This window comes from Enhydra lutris, unplaced genomic scaffold (assembly GCF_002288905.1).
Source record: "Enhydra lutris kenyoni isolate GAN:26980312 unplaced genomic scaffold, ASM228890v2 scaffoldscaffold4, whole genome shotgun sequence".
Taxonomy (NCBI): domain Eukaryota; kingdom Metazoa; phylum Chordata; class Mammalia; order Carnivora; family Mustelidae; genus Enhydra; species Enhydra lutris.
The window spans coordinates 33,354,751-33,378,229 of NW_019154088.1; the positions used below are offsets into that span (position 1 = coordinate 33,354,751).

At 37.2% G+C, this 23,479-nt stretch overlaps 1 protein-coding gene across 3 annotated transcripts in view; it reads right to left on the bottom strand.

The window, feature by feature from the left end:
* Positions 1-2,803: 2,803 nt before the first annotated feature.
* Positions 2,804-23,479, bottom strand: part of LOC111158569 (bromodomain adjacent to zinc finger domain 1A) — a 96,915-nt gene continuing 76,239 nt past the window's right edge. For all 3 annotated transcript variants that reach the window (XM_022520699.1, XM_022520707.1, XM_022520691.1), the window contains 10 exons: positions 22,472-23,068; positions 20,699-20,862; positions 19,829-19,983; positions 18,723-18,871; positions 10,736-10,983; positions 10,423-10,649; positions 8,586-9,058; positions 6,317-6,459; positions 4,074-4,161; positions 2,804-3,627 (listed from right to left, as the gene is read on the bottom strand). In XM_022520699.1, the coding sequence (XP_022376407.1) occupies positions 3,431-3,627; positions 4,074-4,161; positions 6,317-6,459; positions 8,586-9,058; positions 10,423-10,649; positions 10,736-10,983; positions 18,723-18,871; positions 19,829-19,983; positions 20,699-20,862; positions 22,472-23,068 (2,441 nt within the window). In that variant the 3' untranslated portion in view covers positions 2,804-3,430. The remainder of the gene's footprint in view (positions 3,628-4,073; positions 4,162-6,316; positions 6,460-8,585; positions 9,059-10,422; positions 10,650-10,735; positions 10,984-18,722; positions 18,872-19,828; positions 19,984-20,698; positions 20,863-22,471; positions 23,069-23,479) is intronic.

The window sequence follows — 23,479 nt, forward strand, 5'->3', positions numbered from 1 at the left end:
TTGCATATAATTATTGATTTGTTAGGGTTTATGTCTACCTTTTTTTTTTTCTTTTCTGTTCCTTCTCCAAAGTTGTCCATGTCCCAATCCCTGGAATCCCTATGAATATGTTACTTTAAATGGCAAAAGAGACTTCTAAAATGTGATTAACTGAAGCACTTGAATGGGGAGATTTTCCCGAGTTGTCTGGGCAGATATAATCTACTCAAATGGGTCATTAAAATCAGAGAAAATTCCCTGGCAGTGGCTAGAGAAAGATGTGATTATTGAAGAAATGCACAGAGAAATGTTATGTTGGGAGATCGGCAGATGAAGAGGGCCGTGAGCCAAGGAATGTGGGTAACCTCTGGAAGCTGGGAGGAGCACGGAAACGGATTCTTCCCTAGAGACTTCAGAAAGAAAAGCAGTTCTCTGAAAACTTTTTTTTTGGCCTACGAGACTTGTGTCAGACTTCTAACCTACAATAAGCTTGCATCATCCAAGCTGTTTGGTCTGTGGTAATTTGTTACAGCAGCAGCAGAATACTGAAAGTCTGTTTGTTTCAGGTGTGTTTGTAATTGCTCACGGAAGCATTTTTGTCACGGCTGCCTTATTTTTTTTTTAGATTTATTTATTTCAGAGACAGAGAGAATTAAGGGAGAGGGAAGAAGGGGAAGCCGACTTCCTGATAGGGACAGAGCGCAACTTGGGCCTCCGCGCCGAGCTCAACCTCCTCACCAGGAAATCATGAATTGAGGGGAAACCAAGAGTCAGACGCTTAACTGACTGAGCCAGCGAGGCGCCCCTATCATGGATGCTTTAAAATCTTTTTCACTGGGGCGCCTGGCTGGCTCTGTGGGTTAGGCCTCTGCCTTCAGCTCTGGTCATGATCTCTGGGATCGAGCCCTACATCGGGCTCTCTGCTCAGCAGGGAGCCTGCTTCCTCCTCTCTCTGCCTGCCTCTCTGCCTACTGTGATTTGTCAAGTAAATAAATGAAATCTTTAAAAATAAATAAATAAATAAAATCTTTGTCACAGAATTCTAACATGTCATCTTGGTGTTGGGATCTTTCTCTTTTTCATTCAGTTTGAGACCTTCTAGGTTTGTGGTGTAATTTTCAACTAAAACATGGACATTTTTGTATTGTAAGATTCTGGACCTTATTTAAATCTTCTTTCTTCGCTGGCTTTCTCTGATCCCACTGGCAGGGAAAGCCTGGGAACTGCCTTGTAATTGCCAGATGCAGTAGAAATCCAAGTTTCCCACTCAGCCGCTTATGGCAGCAGAAATGGGGTTCCCGTTACTGCTGGCCAGTGGTGTGAGTCTAGGCACCTCCTGCACTGACACGGTTGGGGGAGTAGAACAAATATGTCACTCCTGACTGGTGGGGATCAAAGTCCAGGCTTCCTACTAAGTCTTTGCTCGTACCACACCAGTGGAGGTGCTGGGGCATCTCATTTTATCCTTATTAGGGTGGAAGTCTAGGTCCCCCACTTGATTTTTGCTGGGTGTGTGGGTAAGGCCAGTTTTTGTGGTGTCTGGCTGGAATGGAGTGGCTATTGTCTAAATATTTTGTCTTGTGAGGCTGTTCCTTTGCTGGTCCTTTGGCTAGGAAAAGCTTTTGTTGTGGCCTTTGTTTTGTTTGTGCCGTTTAGAATTTCTAGTTGCCAGCTTCTTCAGCATCGTCTGGATATATGAGCCAAAAAGAAAACCCAGGGAACTCATCACTCTTTCCTCAGATTCCAAGGTCTCCAGACAGTGTTCCTCCTCTCCAACTTTCAGTCTTAAGTTGCTTTATATGTAACATTCAGGGTTTTCAGTTTTTGTTTTTTTAAGATTTTATTTATTTATTAGAGAGATGGAGAGAGAGCACAAGTAGGCAGAGCAGCAGGCAGAGGGAGAGGGAGAAGCAGGCTCTCTGATGAGCAGAGAGCCCGAGGCAGGGCTCAATCCCTTGGGATCATGACCTGAGCCAAAGGCAGATGCTTAATGACTAAGTGACCCTTGCGCCCCCTTAAGTAAAATTTTCTGACATTTGGTTATTGGCATATGAAGTAATTACAAACTTACCAAAAGTTACAGTTGTGAACCTATTCCTGCAAAGAATCCAGAGAGTTGATCATCTCAAAGACGTAAGAGAAAGACCTGAAAGAGGGGAACTACCGAATAAACAAACCTAATTAAATGAGAATATGGTATTGTCAAGATTTAGATGAGCAAATAGAGGGATGACTCTACTGCCTCCCAAAAAGTCCTGGGGAAGACACTGCCTTCTGCATCCTAAAGAGGAAGAGCTACTCCTATGAAACTGGGGCCCCTGTATATCTTCCACACCTAAGAAATAGAACTTTCTATTTTGTTTAAAAATGTCTGAGTGGTGTTGTTTTAACCAGGTAGGCATATTCCAAACCTCCTTTCTTCTGCTTACTGAGAATCCCTGTCACAGGCTGTTACTGTTCCTAATGGGAGGAATCTTACTCCTCCAAGGGTTTGGGCCCCAAAAGATGCAAATCCCACTGCCATGGAGACTCAGGTACAATAAATTGGTTCCTATGGTTGGTATGTATCATATGTAATAGTTCAATTCTGATTTGTAAAAATTCTAGATTCAGAATACTTGAAAAACATGTATTATTTTATTTGTACATTTAAAAAGTTGTACATAGAAACTTGTAATACAGTTCTATAAAACTGGAAGAACTGTCAGGGAAGAGGGAGGGTGTTACCTTTTACTGATTGATCATGAAGGAAGTTAGAGAAATAAAACAAAAACACAGTAAAATGTTTAAAAAAATTAAAGAACATTTTCCAGGTACAAATTTTATAAATACAAAACAAATTCACAAATTATTTTGAATGCTAAATAAATATCTAGTTAATAAACTCAGACTTAATACCTCCGGCCAGCACTGGTACAGCACTGCAAGGACATAAAATTCGATTCATTCATGTGTAGTGTTGAAAGAATGTGTTCATTAAACAATTCTTAGACATATATACTTTTCTAAACTGTGCTATAATAGAAGATTTATCTGTATACAGAAGATTTGTCTGTATACAGAAGGTTTATCTGTATGCAGATAAATCTTCCTTCATATCACTTCTAAAAAAAAATCAATGACAAAATAAATCACAGGTGAAAAAATATTTTCAAAGATATTGGGACACATGAATGATCTCAAAATGTACAAAAACCTCTGTAAACCAGTACTGTATCCAATACATCTATCAAACTTATTAGATACTGAACAAAACTGTAGCAAAGGAAATCTTTCCTACATTCTCCTGAGTGCTTAATATTAAAATTGAGAATATAGTGCAGGCCACACTTCAGTGTGGTCAATCAGTTGTTATTGCTTTATATATATATGTCTGCTTTAGAGCATGATTTAATGTTCCATTTTCATGAACAATTTGTTTTCCTCAAATACATCCTTTAGAAGGACAAAATTAGATTCGTGACTTTTTTGCAGCTGGTGGTGTGCTAACTTGATCCACATTCCCAGGCGTGACATGGAGTCCAAGTTTTTGAGCCTGAATATGAAAAAATGCTTGAAGCCTAGTTCCAGCTTTTGCTTCACTTGTGTTACGAGGGTTGTACTCAAAGCAGTTTGAAAACATTAACTCAATATCATCGATAAATTCCGCTAGAAAGAAAAAACCAAATGAAATTAGAATAAAAATACATAATTTGTAAACCTAATTTTTTGTTTATATGATATCTGGAAATGTCATTAAGAAAATGTAAGCTCACTTTTTTCTTTAGAAATTGAAGCCTCTGAAACAAGGTAGCAGATCTAAAGCTCAAAACTGTTTAAATATGAATGTTTTAACATTGTTCTACTGAAACTATGCAATTATGTAATTAGGAATGTTACATAATTACTCAGAACTTCTATTAAGGTCAGATTCTACAAAATATCTAACTCATTCAAATCCCTATTTCTTCCTTCATCTACACAGACAGGATTTTAGAGACCTCTTGGGATCCTATCTACATAATCACATTAATATACATCATTTAAATCACAAGAAAACAGCTGTTACCTCTTTAAACAAAAATAATTATCAGAGAAGAACATAAATTACTTACATGCTAATTTATATTCACATTTGTTCACTTTTTCACGAATTATATTTAAGGCAATGGGCTTTTTGATGATGTCATAATAGTCTGGGACCTGTAAAATAATTCAAATATATCTCTTGTATAGAAAATTTATCAGAATGTGCTATGGTGAGTGGTGGGAATTGTGTAAGACTGATGATTCACAAACCTGTACCCCTGAAGCAAATAATACATTATATGTTAGTTAAAAAAAAAAAAAAAGAAAGAAAGAAAGGAAATTTATCAGAGATAAGTGGTCAAATATGTGAAGGTTCTGCACTTAAAATCAACTGAATATTAATTTTTGAATACTATTATTCCATTAAAACCACTTAATATGTTTCAGTCACTATAATGTTATAGAAGCTTATTTGATACCATAAAAAAATGACAGCTTATTGTGAAAAGAAAAAGCTTATGATTTTGCTTGTGTGCTCTCTATTTTTCTCCAAAGAGATACATATATGGATCTATAAAGTTACTTAATGAGCATTATTGCATTTGTAATAAATAATAAAATGTATGTAACAAAACTTAGTTCAGCACAACCACTACTCAGGAAAAATAAGAGTCAAACGGAGATTTAATTTTGCAGGATGCTATCCAATGGTAATCAGTCCTTCACATTTAAAAAAAAATATTTTATTATTTGACAGAGAGAGACATTGTGAGAGAGGGAACACAAGCAGGGGGAAGTGGGAGAGGGAGAAGCAAGCCTCCTGCTGAGCAGGGAGCCTGATGGGGGCTCTATCCTAGGACTCTGGAATCATGACTGAGCTGAAGGCAGATGCTTAACAACAGCCACCCAGGCGCCCCAATCCTTCACATTCTTCCTCTAGAAATCTCAAAGTAGAATTTGGAAGGTGTCACTTTTCATTCAGAAACCTTCACCTAACACACCTGACAAGTGAGACCCTTATAATCTACTTGTGCCTCTCTAACGCACCTTTTATTTCATTCAAACTACCCATCATTTCCCATATTCTCACTTCTGGGTCTTTAACTTATCATGCCCTTTTCATGAAATGTCCTTATTCCATTTCTCACTGTTGAAATTTCACCTATCTTTAATGACCAGGCCAAACAGTTCTTCCATTAAAAACTTTCACATTCCTGCTATTCCCACCCTCCGAGATGCTCAAATCAATCTCCTTTTCTTCTGTACTTCTGGAAGTCCATTAGAACTTCTATTACTGGGGGAGGGGGAGAACTGGGTGATGGATACTAAGGAGGGCACGGGTTGTGATGAGCACTGGGCGTTCTACACAACTAATGAATCACTGAACACTACATCAAAAACTAAGGATGTAATGGGGTGCCTGGGTGGCTCAATGGGTTAAGCCTCTGCCTTCAGCTCAGGTCATGATCTCAGGGTCCTGGGATTGAGCCCCGAGTCGGGCTTTCTCTGCTCAGTGGGGAGCCTGCTTCCTCCTCTCTCTCTGCCTGCCTCTCTGCCTACTTGTGATCTCTGTCTGTCAAATAAATAAATTTAAAAAATCTTTATAAAAAAAACAACTAAGGATGTACTGTATGCTGGCTAATTGAACATAATGAAAAAAATAAAAAATTAAAATAAAAAAAAATATTTTTAAAAATATTAAAAAAATAATCTGATTCTATTAAAAAAAGAACTTCTATTACAGCACTATCACACTTCCTATCTGCTGCAGCTCATGACATTCTGCCCCACGTGTATCAAAAACTCCAGCACCATCTCAAATGCCTTAGTGTGAGGCCATCTCTGTTTCTATGAGTACCTATCTTTCACATCAGTGTTCTTACACAGTGAGATCTCAGCATCAGCATCATTCCAGACCTAGCGAATTAAGAACTCTGGGGTGAGGCCTAGTAACCTGTGTTTTAAGAAGCCCCCCGCGCCGCCCAGGTGATTCTGGTGTATGCTGAAGTTTGAGAACAGCTGTTTTACATAACAGAAATACCAACAATAGTACACAGTTGAATTAAATCTACTCATACTCCTTACACAGAATAAACACATTGGAGCATGTCAACATACTGTCACCATGCATGAGAACTGGTCACAGGGTTAGAGGGGACTAAGGAGAGCGTGCTCTCTAATGGCCTTTTATTCAGTGTGGAAACTAACTTTCCAAGTGTTTAAAAAACAAAGTAAATAGTGACTAATGGGTGTTTTGGCTACCTCAAAGTTGCCATGCAGACTAAATCAGATCATAAATATGACTACATTTGATCAAGTGTAATATTACCTGGATTTTGGAAACAAGTTTCAGAAAAGGCCAGCTATCATCATGGCGTACCAGTTCCACAACGAGCTGTTCAAAAGCAGACAATTCATGGACGCCTCCTTGTCGACCAGAACTCCTTCGATTCAGGGTCAGAGGAGAGGATTCTAAATAAATAATTAATTTTAGGTGATGACAAAGCAAAATATTTGATCACTTCAAGCTAAATGGGTATATAAATGCAACCTAAATGCAAACAGAAAATTGATATTCTATATATGCTGAAATAAACTAACTTACATTCTGAAACATGAAAATCTGAACCAAATATTCACTCTTTCTTGTTTTAAAAAAGACTTTATATTTATTTTATTATTTTTTATGATTATTAATTTTTTAAAAAAGTTTTTATTTAAGTAATCTTTACACCCAATGTGGGGCTTGAAATCATGACCTTGAGATGAAGAGTCACAAGCTCTTCCAATGCAGCCAGCCAGGCACCCCTAATGATTTTATTTTTAAGTCATCTTTACACCCAATGTGGGTCTCAAACTTACAACCCCAAGATCAAGAGTTGCATGCTCTACTGACGGAGCCAGCCAGGTGCCTCACTATTTCCTTTTTGATCATAAAATTTCCAAATTAATTAAACATTCAATTGGGAATATGTTGTAAACATGTTTTATTAATTAAACATGTTTTATTTATTATTATTTATTTATAATTTAGTAATTATTATTTATTTATTATTATTTATTTTTATTAATTAAACATGTTTTATTTATTAACTCACTGAAATATGAAAGAAAATTCCTAGGACATAAAGTTTATTTTTTGCTTATTCTATTAAAAATATTTTTTCAACTATAATAAGCAAGCAAGCAATTCTCCAGAATTTCCTGAAACACATCCTTAGGAAAGCAAACTCTTCAGATCTAGCAAGTAGGCCTCTTTAAAATTAATCCTGCATAATAGAAATGTAATGCTCAACAATGAAGTAAAAGATTATCTTAAAGAAAATCTCCCTATTTATTGTGGGGGAGGAGCAACTTGTGGGGCGGTGGGGAGCAGAGGCAGAGGGAAAAGTAGACTCCATGCTGAGTGTGGAGGCTGAGGTAGGCCTCAGTCCTGCGACCCTGGAATCACAAACCTAGCCAAAATCAAGAGTCAGTCCCTCAACCGACTGAGCCACCCAGGTGTCCCTATTATCTTAATTTTACACGGCGACTTTGTTAAAGCAAAATGCTTTCTCACAAAACCTAAAGTATATATAATGAAATCTCAAGAGTATGAATTAGCATAGTTCATACAATGAATTCAGGTGTTTAAATTCTCCGCTTAAATATAAATGCATACATTTCCTCCTCCCTCTTTGTCATTGGAACCAGGTTAGTAATTTTATAAATCAATTAAAAAATTTTCTTCTTAGCAGAGTTTTTAGAATACAAATGTTTTAGGTATACTATGTTTCCAAATAGCTTGAAGTTCAGAATTGGGGAAAAGCAAAACAGACAGGAAAAGCTAAATTAGATCTTGGTGCCGAGTTACCTGATACAATACCCTCCCACCATCCTGACAATCTGGTGATTGCATAACAGACTAACTGTCTTCCATTCTTCCACCAATGAACTCCTTAATCCTCTCGAGTATTTGAATAATGCAATACAACCTCTCTATAGTTCAAGGAACAGTATCATTTTTTACGTCTAATTTCATTTTTTGGAACTATCAAAAGTTTTATTGCTACTGATATTAAAGGAAAGAAATAATAGAATTGAAGAGATCATAAAGAGATTATTGTTTGGATAAAGATTCCTATAAACAACAATTATCAGAATTAAAAAGATAGCCGATGATCACTCCCTAACAATATTACTCCCCCATTCTTCCCCTGCCCCCAATTCAGTATGATAGGAAACTTCCCAAATAATCCAACGTAGCTTGTCTAGATGATGATGAGTTACGTGTATTTTAAAGGAGGAAAAGAGAATGAAGTGTGTTATAACGTCTTCTACTGACACTACTGAAATGTTGGCCAAATCTCTCCATTAGAAACAGGACACTGCAACTTTCTCACAACTACCTTACTAGAAAAATACTCGTATCATTTACCTTATTCCCCAAATTGCTGTCCTTTCGATGAATATTATGCTTCAGGCCATGCTACTCCCTAGTCACTTTGTCTATTTAAGTGACAGCCTTTAAGAAATGATGCAAAATATCTCAACACCCAATCTTCCCAAATGATTCTATTTTCTTAGGTAAGAATAATTTAAATTAGACTTCTTCATACCTGTAGATTGTCTTTTCCTTCCTCTTCTCTTGGATTCACTATCTTGGAGAGAAAGTTTTGGAGTAACATTTAGAGATCTTGACTTGTCACCTGACTTTGTGGCAATGACTCTGAAGTTAGGGAAGTTGGGACTATTTTCTGGTGTATTATTAGCACTCTTCCTTCCTCTGCGTTTTCTACGAGGACTAAGTAGTTCCACAAATACATCTGCTTGCAGTGGGCCGTAACTCTGGCGAGTAGAACGACCGGCAATTCTTAAAGATTTAGTTTCTGTTGGAGGAGCAGACTTTATCTTTCTAAGGCTTCTACCACTGGTGGTTTTAGAAGGAACAGTTGTTTTGGGTGTACTCTGCTGACTCCTTGAAGTATATCTTCCAGGATCTTGTCGTTGGCCACGACTTGAGAAAGAAGAGCTAAGTCTCCCTCTTGTTTTAATTGGCAATCTAACTTGCGGTCTTCCTCGTTTTGGTGGGCTGTAAATATTGTTAGAAAACATAATTATTGAACAGAGAAACAATGCACATAAGATTATGTCTATTCCCCTTGTTCTACTATTCAGCCAGTGAGTTCTACATACATTTCTTTGGTGTCCTTACGCTACAGGAGACTATCACTTTTCATTACCATCGATGCTGAGGTAACCCACAAGTTTGGTCAAAGTAGGCCCTAACCTATCCTGAATACGAAGCTAAGAATCTCTTTGCCATTTTCTGGTTCTCATGGTAAAATACAAAACTAGGTTCAACATTTTATTTTAGTAAACTCTACCCCCAACATGGGGCTAGAACTCATGACCCTGAGATCAAAAGTTACATGCTCCACTGACTGAGCCAGCCAGGCACCCCTAGGTTCATCCTTTAATTGCCTTTAAGTTGTAGACAAGGATGAAACAACCCCATTAAGCCTCTTTTTATCCATCTGCCCACATACCTGGACTTCCAGTTTACCTAAAATATTTCCAAGAATTTTCTAAATTCTTTATCATCTTTATGTCTAACACAAATACTGCCCTTATCATCTATAGGGATGACGGCTCCTACTGGGTGGAGCTAGTAAAAAGTAACAACTTGCTTACAATAGATGGGGCAGCTCTCTCTACCTATCCTCCGCAGACTGGCCTTTCTGTACTTTCTCAGTTCAAAGCTGCCCTTGTTTTATATCCACTTTCCTGATTCCACATGAATGGGGTTCAAATGTTAAAAAAGGTGGGGAAGTCTTGGGGGCAAATAAGGGGGAGAAAGCTCTAGTGCTGCCATAGCAGGAATGACCAGGCCTCCACTCCACCCCATTCATTTGGCCTGGGTGACACAGCTTGCTAAGTTGCAGAACACCTGGTTATACGGTGGTATAGAAGTTGTTTCTGGGGGCTAACGTAGAAGGAGTAGAAGAATACCATGTGCTTCCTGGCCTTTCTCTGTCTCTCTCTGTAGATGCCAAGGCCACCAATATTTGAGGATAACTCCCTGAGAAAGCAAGAGAGGCACTGGGAAGCTGCATTCATCTTTATATCATGAATATCCTTTGGGACGCTTATTTGCTGCTTTAGGCATAAAATTAAGTAAAAATCAAACTCAGCGGGTCTGGATTGGTATTCCTGTCCAAATGTGAGCTCATATTTGATTTTATGACCTGGCTAAACTCACATAGGTACTACACTCCCTTAGGAATAACTTTAAATTCTTAGAATACTAAAGCAAGGAAAACTTCAGGCCACCATATTACACACACCAGTTTTAAAAAAGTTATGGGCCCCAATCATTCCATTTGTATTTAAGTAGTCAAGAGACTGTTTAGCTATGACTTGCAAACTCTCATTTTGGTGCATGTTAGGACTTACCTGACTTCTTCCTCTTCGTGAGAATCATCTTCATCTTGTTCTATCTCATAATCCTCCTCCTCACTTTGACCCTCTTCATCATCATCATCAACTTCATCGTCCTCGTCTTCCATACCATCTTCCATCTCTTCATCACTTTCCAAGGATGGTCTCTGTCTAGAGGAGAGTCTTCTAGAACGTTGCTTTGGCCGACACTCTGGACAAAACCAATCGCCTTCAGGCACAGTCTGACAAGTCACAGAAATGATCATTAGTCATCTGTCACTCAAAAGTCAATCACTCAATTCTAAGGCACAGAAGAGGAAAAAACTACCTTGAGCTTTGGTCGAACACAGTAGGTGTGATGACCCCGATCACAGCCATCGCAGAGTACCATGTTTTCAGCATCACCCTTCTTTCGGCATATCTTGCAACGAGCATTCAATATAGATTTAGACCATATCACACTACGATCCAAGGTGGAGAGATGAAGAAAGACTTGGGATAGACTAGCAGAGGCAAGGAGAGACTCTCTCCAACGGTCCAGGACTGTTTTGTAAGAACGTCCACTGTCACTGGCATCTTAAATGACAAGGTAAAGTGATTTAAGTTTCTAGACAAACCTTCAGATATCTCCTGGAGTTATTTTCTTGGTATTTTAAACAGGTTAGATTTTGAAGTTCTAAAACTTAACAAAAAGATCATGTTGATATTAAAAACAAAAACCTCATGTTAAAGAAAATATTTGCTGAGCCACATCTTATTTGTGACATAAGGAATTACTTAAATCCATAATTCAAAACTTCGGGATTCTAATTGTTAAAAAAAGAAAAATAACTTAGGCAATATGTTCTCAAACTTGTCTGACCTGACTTGAAGAACTAGCTAAATATGATTACAAGTCATTAACTATCCATTTGAGTCAAGAATATTGCTTCCTCTTTTTGGATAAAAGATGGACTGCTCTGGGGTGCCTGGGTGGCTCAGTGGGTTAAACCTCTGCCTTCAGCTTAGGTTATAATCTCAGGGTCCTGGGGTCGAGCCCTGCATCGGGCTTTCTGCTCAGCAGGGATCCTACTTCCCCCTCTCTCTCTGCCTGCCTCTCTGCCTACTTGTGCTCTGTCAAATAAATGAATAAAATCTTAAAAAAAAAAAAAAAGATGGACTGCTCTCTAAGTTAAATATCAATCATATATGACTTTTTTGGGGCTGATGAAAATTTTCTGAAATTAGATCGTGGTGAATGGTTGTACAACTGTGAATATACTAAAACCCACTAAATTATATACTTCTTTTTTTTTTTTTTTTTAAAGATTTTATTCATTTGACAGAGAGAGAGAGAGATCACAAGTAGGCAGAGAGGCAGGCAGAGAGAGAGAGGGAAGCAGGCTCCCGGCTGAGCAGAGAGCCCGATGTGGGGCTCGATCCCAGGACCCTGAGATCACGACCTGAGCCGAAGGCAGAGGCTTTAACCCACTGAGCCACCCAGGCGCCCCTAAATTATATACTTCTTAAAAGGATGAATTTTACATATGTGAACCACATCTCAATAAAGCTATTATTAAAAATATCAATTATGTAGAAATGCCAACTCTATTGTCTTCTATCTCTAAGAAAATATTTTTTTTTAAATGAGGTAAATTAAAAAATGCTAATATCCCAGGTTTCCCAAAAGAACTTTCAGTACCAATATCTACATAAGAACATTTGAAACTTCCTTTCATTAATAACATCATTCTTTTGTCGTCTGGACTAAAAAATTTATTAAAAGTCATTTGATTAGGGGCACCTGGGTGGCTCAGTTGGTTAAGCATCTGCTTTCAGTTTGGATCATGATCTCGGGGTCCTGGGATTGAGCCCTGCATTAGGCTCCCGGCTTGGTGGGAGCCTGCTTCTCCCTCTGCCTCTCCTTGCTGCTCCCCCTGCTTGTTCTCTCTCTGTCAAATGAATGAGTGAAATCTTGAAAAAAAAGTCATTTGATTAGATGGAATTAACTAGCCAGTCTATCATTTTACATTAGCATGTGATTTCTCCAATTTATCTTCAATTATTGCTAACACATTAGTTTTCCTGACATTAAACTTAATTATGAAGGGACTACCACATAATGTCAAAATTCTACAAGGTATATAGGACTTCATATATAGTTTGTTTCTATTATGACATATTTCCTACTATTATCCTCAAAAAAAGTCCTTTTGGGCAGTAGCCTAATAGTTAAGGGAATATAGGCTCTGGAGTCAGTCTGCCGTGGGGTAAGTACTAGCTCCCCTATGTGAGTGAGCTCAGCCAAGTTACTGAACTCCTGTGTGCCTCAGGTTCCTCAACAGTAATATGTATATACCATCTACCTCTGAGGGCTGTTGAGAAGATTAAGTGGGTAATATACACAAGACAAGTAAAATGCCTGTCACGGAGTAAATACTGTTACTGTTACCATTATTCCTACATTATACTGTTCCTCCCGTGTGCCACTATTTAGAAGATAGGAGAAGTCTATTCTACGGTCCCTATCTTTAAGAAATTTTTTATATAGCTGGGAGAACACAGGAGTTGAAGTCATAAAAGAGCAGACCTGCCAAACACTAGTAAGTCTTGAGCTCCTATTTCTTGGGCAGGATGAGAGAGACAGGACTTGAAATCTAGGGCTCACCCAATGTGTTAAATCCTTTCTGGAAAGCTAGAACTCCAAAGCTATATCCTCAAGCATCAGGGTGGAAAAGGGTACCATGAAGAAAAAAAGAAGTAGTGAGGAAATCTGCTTATCTGGACCTTGAAGTTGGGTGGAAAGGGAAAATAAATCTACCTGAGAACATTTAACTATAAGCAATGCATTAAACAGTTTAAAACCTGAAAAAACATAAGATTTTAAAAGTGGTTCCAGGTTGGTAGTGACCTCAGGTGAATGACAGGAACAAGTACAAATCTTTGCAGATTCTCTCTGAAGAAATTTCCATAGATCAAGTTCTGAGGAATGAGAGTTAACAGTCACACCCACAATGCACATGTGGAAACAAAACACTACAGGCAAGAGCCGGCAGAATCAGACCCATAAAGACTTGAGAGATTCGAATTAGACACAGGATATCTTAAAACATATTTAAGAAATAAATGTTTTGAAGATATAAGTAACCAAGCAGTTTGAAAAAGCTTAAGAACCTCCAAAAATAATTGAGAGCAATAACTCAATGGGAGAGGGAAAAAATGAAAGGGTCAAAGGCTCTTCAGGCAAAGCTAAAAAGAAGTATTAGCAAAGTAGGAAATAAATATAGTAATACAGTCCATTTGACTTATTTCCACCCTCTCATTTTGTGTTTTCTATTTGCCATGGTTTTTTTTTATATAAGGCTTCATGAAAAGTTCTGGCCTGAGCAGGATCTCTAAGGAAGGAGGCAACAAAAACTGCTAGTTCAAAGATCTTGAGGAAATCTTCCTGGATAACTCAAGAGGACATTCTTATTAGTAAGTGCAAGAAATAAGGCTGCATACAGGCCAATGTGGAAGGGTGGAAGAAAAAGCCAAACTGTGAAGAGCCTTTGGAGCCTTGAAATTCAATATGAATGATTTTTAACTCAAAGGTTGGTGAAACATTAAGGGTTTTGATCAAAGAGTGCGCTTTAAGAAAATTAAATCAATAGTAGCCCAAGGTCCAATTTTTATCCCACCTACTTTTATTTATCTATTGTTATTATTTTTAAATTTACTTATTTGACAGAGAGAGACACAGCAAGAGAGGGAACACAGCAGGGGGAGTGGGAGAGGGAGAAGCAGTCTTTCCGCTGAGCAGGGAGCCTGACGTTGCACTCGATCCCAGGACCCTGGGCTCATGACCTGAGCTGAAGGCAGACGCTTAACGACTGAGCCACCCAGGAGCCCCTCCCACCTACTGTTAAATGGATGTTCACATTTTCACATTTTTATATAGTACCTAAATAAGGATGAAAAAGAGTGCATACAACTGATTCCATTTTTCTTTTGTCTTGCTTCTTCTTCAGATTATAAAACTCTCAAGGGCAGAAATATCTTGTTTCTCTTTTATCTTCCATCATGCTAGCACAAATAAATTCCTCAAGAAATTAGGATTAGGATTTTACTAATATGAAATAATGGCAGAGTCATATGATCAATTATTACACTGGGAAATTTCATATTGTTAACTGCCACTACATAGTAATCCATGTGACCATGCTATGTAGGTTTTTCCCGGAGATAAAACAATACAAAAACTCCCACCCTATAACTCTCCCTATGCTAGTAAAAAAGAAGAAAAAAAAAAAAAAGCTGTACATAAATACCATATGCAAAATAAATAAACAAACCTCCACCACTGTTCCTCTTTTTCACTAATAACTTAAGTATATGAAGATTCACAATGTCAACTTTTTATATACTAATTTTTAGAAAGTTTCATTAGCTGAGGTATGCAATGTAGAAGAAAAATGCTAGGAAGATGGTATTGTTTTATAAGCTTGTTCCCAACCTCATTCCTTTCCAAAAAAAATCAAATTCAAGGTTTTCTGTCAAAAGCTAAATATCAAACTAGTACTCAGCAACACAGAAAAAATCATAATTCTTTAAAAAGACAGAATTCTTTAAAAAATTAAGAATTTACCACCTCTCACACTAGATGGATCTTCCTCTCTCTTTTTCTTATCCTTTTTTTCCTATCTCCCCTTTGACCTTTATTAATTTGTTATCTAATTTCAAATTGATAAAGTTAAAGGATTTTTTCATAGCTTAAGGATTTAACCATAAGCATGAATTTATTTATTTATTTATTTTTAAAAGATTTTATTTATTTATTTGTCAGAGAGAGAGTGCGAGCACAGGCAGAGTGGCACCAGAGAGAGAGAGAGAGAGAGAGAGAGAGAGAGAGAGAGAGAAGCAGACTCCCTGCCAAGCAAGGAGCCTGATATGGGACTCGATCCCAGGACACTGGGAACATGGGAATCATGACCTGAGCCGAAGGCAGCCGCTTAACCAACTGAGCCACCCAGGCGTCCCCATAAGCATGAATTTATAAATGATGAAATTACCAACCTAAACAAACAGTTCTCACAATCTTACCTAAAATTATTCAAATATGAGTATCTTCCTCAAGTTAAAAAAAACCTAGTTTTACTACTGTGATTAATTTCTAGAATAAAAGAGACATCCTGAGGAATGTGGAATATAAGTAGAATTCTTATTTCTTACTTGCTTCCTCAAGAAACTATAGTAATCTCTGAAACTAAACTGGGAAAATTCCTACCACAGTTAATTTGCTATGCTGAAAAATAATTGAAAGAATGAAGAATTTTAATAGATATTCTATCTCAAACATTCATAAAGCAGAATCCCCATTTCTTTCCCAGATTAAGGATATTCTTGATTACCTTGCTCTAAATATTTAGATTAGAAACTCCAGAGGCACCTTTATCTCTTGTTGTCCCATTCAAAACGTATCCTCCAAAGGCTTAAACATAATACAAAAAGCAGGACGCCTGGGTGGCTCAGTTGGTTGAACCACTCACTGCCTTCGGCTCGGGTCATAATCCCAGAGTCCTGGCATCGAGTCCTATACTGGGGTTTGCCTGCTTTGTGGGGAGCCTGTTTCTCCCTCTCCCTCTCCCCCGGCTTGTGCTCTCTCTCTGTCAAAAAAATAAATAAAATCTTAAAAAAAAAACCAAATATAATATAAAAAGCTACAAACATCAATTATTCTATTAGCTTTTTATGGGGTAACAATGGTAGATGATAAATTCATATTATAAATGATCAACATCTAAACTTTGATCAACATTTACCACCAAAGTTAAGTTGAACTTTTCTTATTTCACCTTTTTTTAAGACCTCAAATTGAAATTGTTTATTTTATTTCCTTTAGGATGAAATTAATGTTCCAACACTCTTGTATACAAACCAGCGTAAAGAACACTATAGCTCTCAGCTCTCATATAACCTACTAGATGTAATTGCAACATCTCCCAGCGTTAACGTGTTCTCTTTGTCTAGATATTTAATGATATACTCATGAAAATATGGACACACTAAATAATTTGACGTTTTCCCCTTGAATTTATAAACAACTTTAATAGATGGCAGTTTCAGAAATGTAAAAATCAGCAGAACTGTCTTTTATCTCTTTTGGAATCACAGAATTAATGAATAGTAGTGAAATACTTATAAAGGCTACATAATTTACAAGTAACTTTTTAAAAAGATTTTATTTATTTATTTGACAGAGAGACAGTGAGAAAGGGAACACAGCAGAGGGAGTGGGAGAGGGAGAAACAGGCTCCCCATGGAGCAGGGAGCCTGATGCGGATCATGACCTGAGCTGAAGGCAGACGCTTAACGACTGAGTCACCCAGGCACCCCTTCAAATAACTTTTAATTGAAATTTTTAGTAATTGTAGATTCACATATGGTTGTAAGAAATAATAGGGATCACTTGTATATGTAATTCAATTTAGACACAGAAAGTATTTTTTTTTTTTTAAAAGATTTTACTTATTTGAGAGAGAGACAGAAATACTGATAGAGATGGAGAGAGCACAAGCAGGAAGAGGGAGAAGCATGACCTGAGGCTTAATCCCAGGACCCCAGGATCATGGCCAGAGTCCAAGGCAGACAGATGCTTAATCAACTGAGCTACCCATGCCCCAGGACACAGAAAATATTAAGAAATATTGAAGACTGCAAAGTAAGAGTGATATAGGAAATACAAACTAATATTTTTGTGAGCTATTACCATACATGTTTATTTCCACAACTGCTACTTCCAAATCTGAAAAGTGAGTTGTTGAGCTCATGGTGGAATTACCAATTTATAAAAATATGAAGAGGTTTATTAGAACAATGAGATACTGGCCATAAACTTTTCAATTTCAAAACAGACATTTTACAAATATATTCACATTCTGACAGCACCATATATTTACGAAAACTTTGTTCTTACTATTCAAACAAGGTAATATTCAAATAATTTAAAAGGCATTTTAGTCTATTTAAGTTGCTCTCAATATGAGACCAAATGGAGATGGTTTCATTTATTTATTTTTAAAGATTTTATTTATTTGAGAGCAAAAGAGAGCAAAAGCAGGGGGAGGGGCAGAAGAAGAGGGAGAAGCAGACTCCCTGTTGAGTGGGGAGACCAATGTCGTGCTTGATCCCAGGACCCTGGGATCATGACCTGAGCTGAAGGCAGATGCTTAACTGACTGAGCCACCCAGGTGCTGCAAGGTATGGTTTTAAAAACTTTCTTCTACCTCGCTATTGAGATACAAATTAACTTAAATATGATGAGTTATAAAGTAACGTATCAGAAAGAGCACACAGAAGTAAAAGAAGTTATGAGTTATGATACGAAAATTGATTTGGAACTCAAAACATATTTTCCTAAACACACAATGATTATGTTCCTGGATTAGTACCTAAAAAGATATTTCATAAATTGCTAAAAACATGATCCAGATTGTATCCTCTAACTTCCTACCATAAATTATAGAGCATTTCCTCATTTACGTACCCTTTAACACTCAGTATTTCTGACTTAGTGCTTCTTACACAGTGCTGTTTCCAATCCGATTACTGTTATTATTTTAAAGATTTAGTTACCCATTTTAGAGAGAGAGAGCATGAGAGGAGGGAGAGGCAGAGGGAGAGGGGGAGAGAGAATCCTCCAGCAGACTCTCCGCTGAGCATGGAGCCTGAAGTGGGGCTCAATCCCATGACCCTGAGATCATGACCTGAGCTGAAATAAAGTCATCCGCTCAACCAACTGAGCCACTCAGGCACCCCAGTGACCCACATTATTTAACCATACCCGTAATGGCGGACATTTAAGTAGCTTCTTTGGGGTTCTGTTTTAGATAACAAACATTCATATACAGTTTTTGATTATGCAGGATCTGGCTAGTCACAGGTTTTGGTAATCTTTCTTTTGATGAAACACTAAAGAAAAGACTGACAGAAAATTAAAAAGACAGTCATTAAGATGAGTACTTAGACTAAAACGTACTTAAGTACTATTTTTTTGGTAATCTTTTAAAAAAAATTTTTTTTAATTTTTTAATTTTTTTAATAAACATATAATGTATTATTAGCCCCAGGGATACAGGTCTGTGAATTGCCAGGTTTACACACTTCACAGCTTAAGTACTATTTAAAAAAAAAAAACAAAACTCACCTGAAAGAACCCATGTTTTGGAATAAAAATACAATCTCAAGTTTTTCAAATTAGCCAACTGTATTGTGTCAGCCCGTGAGTTTCTATTAAAGGGCAATTTTAGAATCCTTTAAAATAGAGCTAATATTTGGAAGTAGAAATTGGTACTTACCAAGTGGAGCTTTGAGAAAACGTCGCTCAATGCCCTGCTCTATCTGAAAAAGTGCCATTGCCAGATAATGAACCACGTTGCTCACTGATTGCGGGGTACTTGCATTAGTTGAGACAGTACTTGGAGTTTCTGTTTTTATGCCCAAAAGTCTACAATGAAAACATGGAAGAGTTTATGGTACTTAAAAACACTGTTAGGTAAATAAAACTTGAGTCCATTCCTCCAAATGCTTACTTACACCTGTGTAAGAAATAGTTTCCTCCATCTCACAGATCACATAAGCCAGTAGGAAAAGGAGATATATACATGAATGAAGAGCTAAACTAAACTAAACACCTCATTTAATGAGGTCAGAAGGGCAAATATTTGGAGGGAAGGCGGATGAGACAAAGCTTAGGGGAAAGGTTTTAGGCAGATGACCCAGTCACAGGCCTTTAAGGTAAGTATCCCAGGCAGCTGCAGCTCCCTCTTTCTTTTTCTCTTGCTTCCACTTTTACTGGTTGGGACACTGATAGCTGCCTCCTTAGTTCCTCAGCCTCCCGTCTTACTCCCTTTGCAATAAATCTCCATGCTGCAGCTAAAATGATCATTTACATGTACAAACCTATTCGCTCAAAGCCTTCAGTACTACATCTTCCCTCCCAGGGTCATATCTTCTTTTCTTTCCAGATAATAAACTCTTTAAGAGGAGTTACCCAAAAATAATTCTGAAAGTCAAAGTATCTGTCTATAGCTATAAAGATACAGGTTCTGATTAATAATTCATAAAATATTTAAGCCTACCACAATTTACTGTTATTCTACAGAAAAGAAAATGGATAGAATAAAGTTACTTTAAAACCTTAAGTTCAAAGATTTTTCTTTTTTGAACTTGAGAAATTACCATTATCTTAACTAGCTGTCTTTTGGCTGCATTAGCATAAAGTAGAGTAAAAGAGAGCCCGAGGTTGAGGAAAATGTTCATTTCAGTGGTTACAAATATTAAAAGTCCTCATGGTAAGATTTTTAAAACAATTTTTTAAAGAAAAAGAAACATTTACTGAAAAGAACCATATAACTGAAGTGGCAAGGAAAAGTGAGTTACTTTAGAAATATCCCTTTTGTACCTGTCTTTTACTATGACCTTTGCTTGCTCATCAATTTCCATCTCTTCTACGTCTTCATTCACAGTCTTAATGATCCCATTTTCCTTGTTTTCCTCACTTAACAGCTCATACCGTCCACTCTCTAATGCTGATCTCCAGATGTGTCGATCTGTAACCTGTAACAAAACCCAAATTTACCAACCTGGAAAAATGGCATATGTGGTTCCTAAGGAGTATGAGATTCAATGTACATATGAAAAATTCATGAATATTCTAGAACAGATTGTAAATCAAAAAGGGATCTAAAAAGAAGGTTACTAAGTGGCCAAAATGAAATACATATCATTCATAGATGGAAGCTTTAGCACCTCACTCTCTATATAGGGAAATCATAAACAATTCTAAGATTGGTCACCTGATAGTAGCAAAAAAGTGACAGATGATAGCAAAGGAATGAACAGAACACACATATCAAGCATGAATTACTTACAGATTTTAAAAAGGTAACAAAGAAACCAATAAACAAACCAGACTCAGCAGAGCAGGCAGGAGCTAGTCAAGGAAGAAGAAAATATCCTTACACATTTTAATATCTCGGATGAAAATACCATAAAACAGATATTTAAAAAATACTAAAAATTAATATTAAAAAGGTCAATTACATTCTATAAATTCTGTTTAAGAAAGCAGATAGCCATAGAGTATGTTTAAGGAAGATCTCTACCCATATATAAGTATTTTGGTACAGGGGACAAACTTAATTTTCACAAAAAAATAAAGCACTCCCATGTATTTATTCAAAACACACATGCCTTGCCTATACCAAATAAATTAACAAATATGACCAAAACTTTGGTAATTAGGTAAACTAAAATGGGAACAGGTACAAACCTTGATTGCTCCTAATGTTCCTTGGTAGATTCTGTCTTCAATATCCAAAAGAAAATCTCTCAGCCTCAATTCAAGCTGTCTTTCTGCAGACGTCTGAGCTGAATCATATGCAGTGGAAGATCTTCCCCGACTATACATTGGTTTGCTATCAATTTGAGGTTTGTCTGAAATAGTTATCAATACCTTTATTATGATTTTCTTACTAAAAAATATAATGTCCCCAATGTGATGGCTATGATAGTGAGATAACTGATATAAAAACACTTAATAAATCCTCAAGTGCAAAAAATAGGGGGGAGTGGAAATGTTTGCACATCAGGTATCTGATAAGGAGCTCATGTCTAGAATATCTGAAGAACTCTTACAACTCAATAAAAAGACATTCCAGTAAGAAGAACAGGCAATGAAGGGATATGAATAGACTTTTAAGGAAGACAAACAAACAGCCAATAAGACCATGAAAAGATGCTCGACATTATGAGTCTTTAGGAAAATTCACATAAAAACCACAATTAAGTACCACTTCATACCTCTAAAATGGCTGGAATCTAAAAATCAGACAATAACAAGTGTTGCCAAGGACGTGGAAAAATTCTAACCCTCAGACACTACTGGCAGGAATACGGAACGATGCAGTCGCTTTGGAAAACAGTATGGCCGTTCAAGTGATTATACAGAATTATCACATGACCCAGTAATTTCACTCTTAGGTATACACCCAAGAGAAATGAAAACTTATGTTGAGACAAACACCTGTACATAAATGTTGATAGCAGCATTATTCATAACTGCCAAAATATGGAAACAAAAGCAATATCCATCAACATATGGTTAAATAAAATGTGTTATATATTTATATAATGGAACATTATTTGGTTATAAAAAGGTACGAAGTACTGACATGTGCTACAACTTGGATGCACCTTGAAAACATTATGCTAAGTGAAAGTCAGTCACAAATGACAATGTATTATATGATCACATTCATACAGAATGTTAAGACAAGGAAATTTACAGAGACAGAAAACAAATTTGGCGTTTCTTTTTGAGGTGATAAAAATGTTCTACAATTGTCTGATGGCTGCACATCTGTATATAATGAAAACCACTGAATTGTACACTTCAAATGAGTGAATTGTATGGTGTATGAACTAAACTCAATAAAGCTGTTAAAGAATTGTGATCTATACTTTTTAATCCTGAAGAGAACTAAAGTAGTCATGACAATATGTCCCTAAATTTAAGAGTTCTTTACCTAGAGAATCTCGTTTAGTAATAATGAAAACTTATACCCAAAAATGCCTTACTGCTTTCTCTTATCTGTTATTAATGAACCGGCCATCATATAGGAGATGTTGCTGCCTGATCTGCCCTCGCAGCCAATCTCCAAAGAAGTGATCACTAAGGGAACCTGTCCCTAAACCCTTAGCCAAAACCCTCAACGACCGCACTCTCACTATCATATCAAATGCCTAAAATTAAGGTTATCCTTAGTGCCTTGGTTATTGGGTCTACTGATCAGGGAATGAGATCAGGAAGAGTATGGATCTTTGTGCGCTGCCTTTCCTCATAATCCAAATGGAACCCAGTGAAATCCAGAGAACCTTGTTCCTCTAACTGGTAAATATTCTCTAACTTGAAAACTGAGAGCATGGTCCAAGCAAAAGAGGAGGTGTTTTAAATATAGCTCTAAGACTTTGACAGATGTTTAAACCTGAACCGGAGATTATGGGGAGAAAGAAAGAAAAGAAACAGTTTTCAATGAAAATATACCTGAAAAATGAAATTTCTCTTCAGAAAAATGGGCTAGCTGGGCACATATTCTGCTCTTCTCTTGCAACAAAGTTTCTTTTAAGGCACTTTCTCTATGTCCTCTAGAATTAAGAGCTTCGATGAGCTGGTCTAGTTGTTCACAAGAACTGTAAAAGCACCACCGATTTGGCTTATGCACTGGTTTTGGCAGCTGCACAGAATCATCACATGGACCCTGGTCAATGTTGGAGGTAGATTCAGACATCAAAGACTCTCCAGTTTTAGTGGATACCTGAGGATCTTGAGACTGTACACTATTCTGAAATGATGAAGGTCTAGGCAACAGCATGTCTTCAGTGAGACCGGAATAATCCTCTTCAATAAATAATCCAGGAATAGAAGGGAAAATCCAATATCGCCTATACATGCGGTCTCGGCCCAAGGGAAAGATATTGGTACATGCTATGGCACTTTGGATTTTTTCCAAGAGCTCTTTCTCTTTCCGTTGATGTTCCTGTTTTAAAGCTTCTTCCTCATCAGCAGTAAGAGGCTCTCTTGTTACACAGTTGACTTCTTCTTGTCTTGTAAATTCTTTAAATCCATTTTGTCTCCTTTTCCCTATGGTTTAAACATTTGACCATCACCCATCATATTTTAAATTTTCATCAGAAAAATATCCAAAAATATCCCAAGTTACTAAGTATTATGGACCAAACTGAATGCCCCCCAAATTCATAGGTTGAAATCCTAAACCCCAGTGTGACATATTGGGAGACAGGGCCCTTGAGGAGATTTTAAGGTCAAGTGATTTCAAAGAGTGGGACCCTAATTCAGGACTCGTGTCCTTTTAAGAAGAGAAAGAGACCAGAGTGCTCATTCTGTTTACTTGTGGGCACAGAAGAAAGGATGTGTGAGGACAGAGCGAGAAAGGGTCATAGCAAGCCGGAAGACACCTCAGCAGAAATCAACCCTGCTGGTACCTTGATCTTTCACTTCCAGCCTCCAGAACTGTGAGAAAATACATTTCTG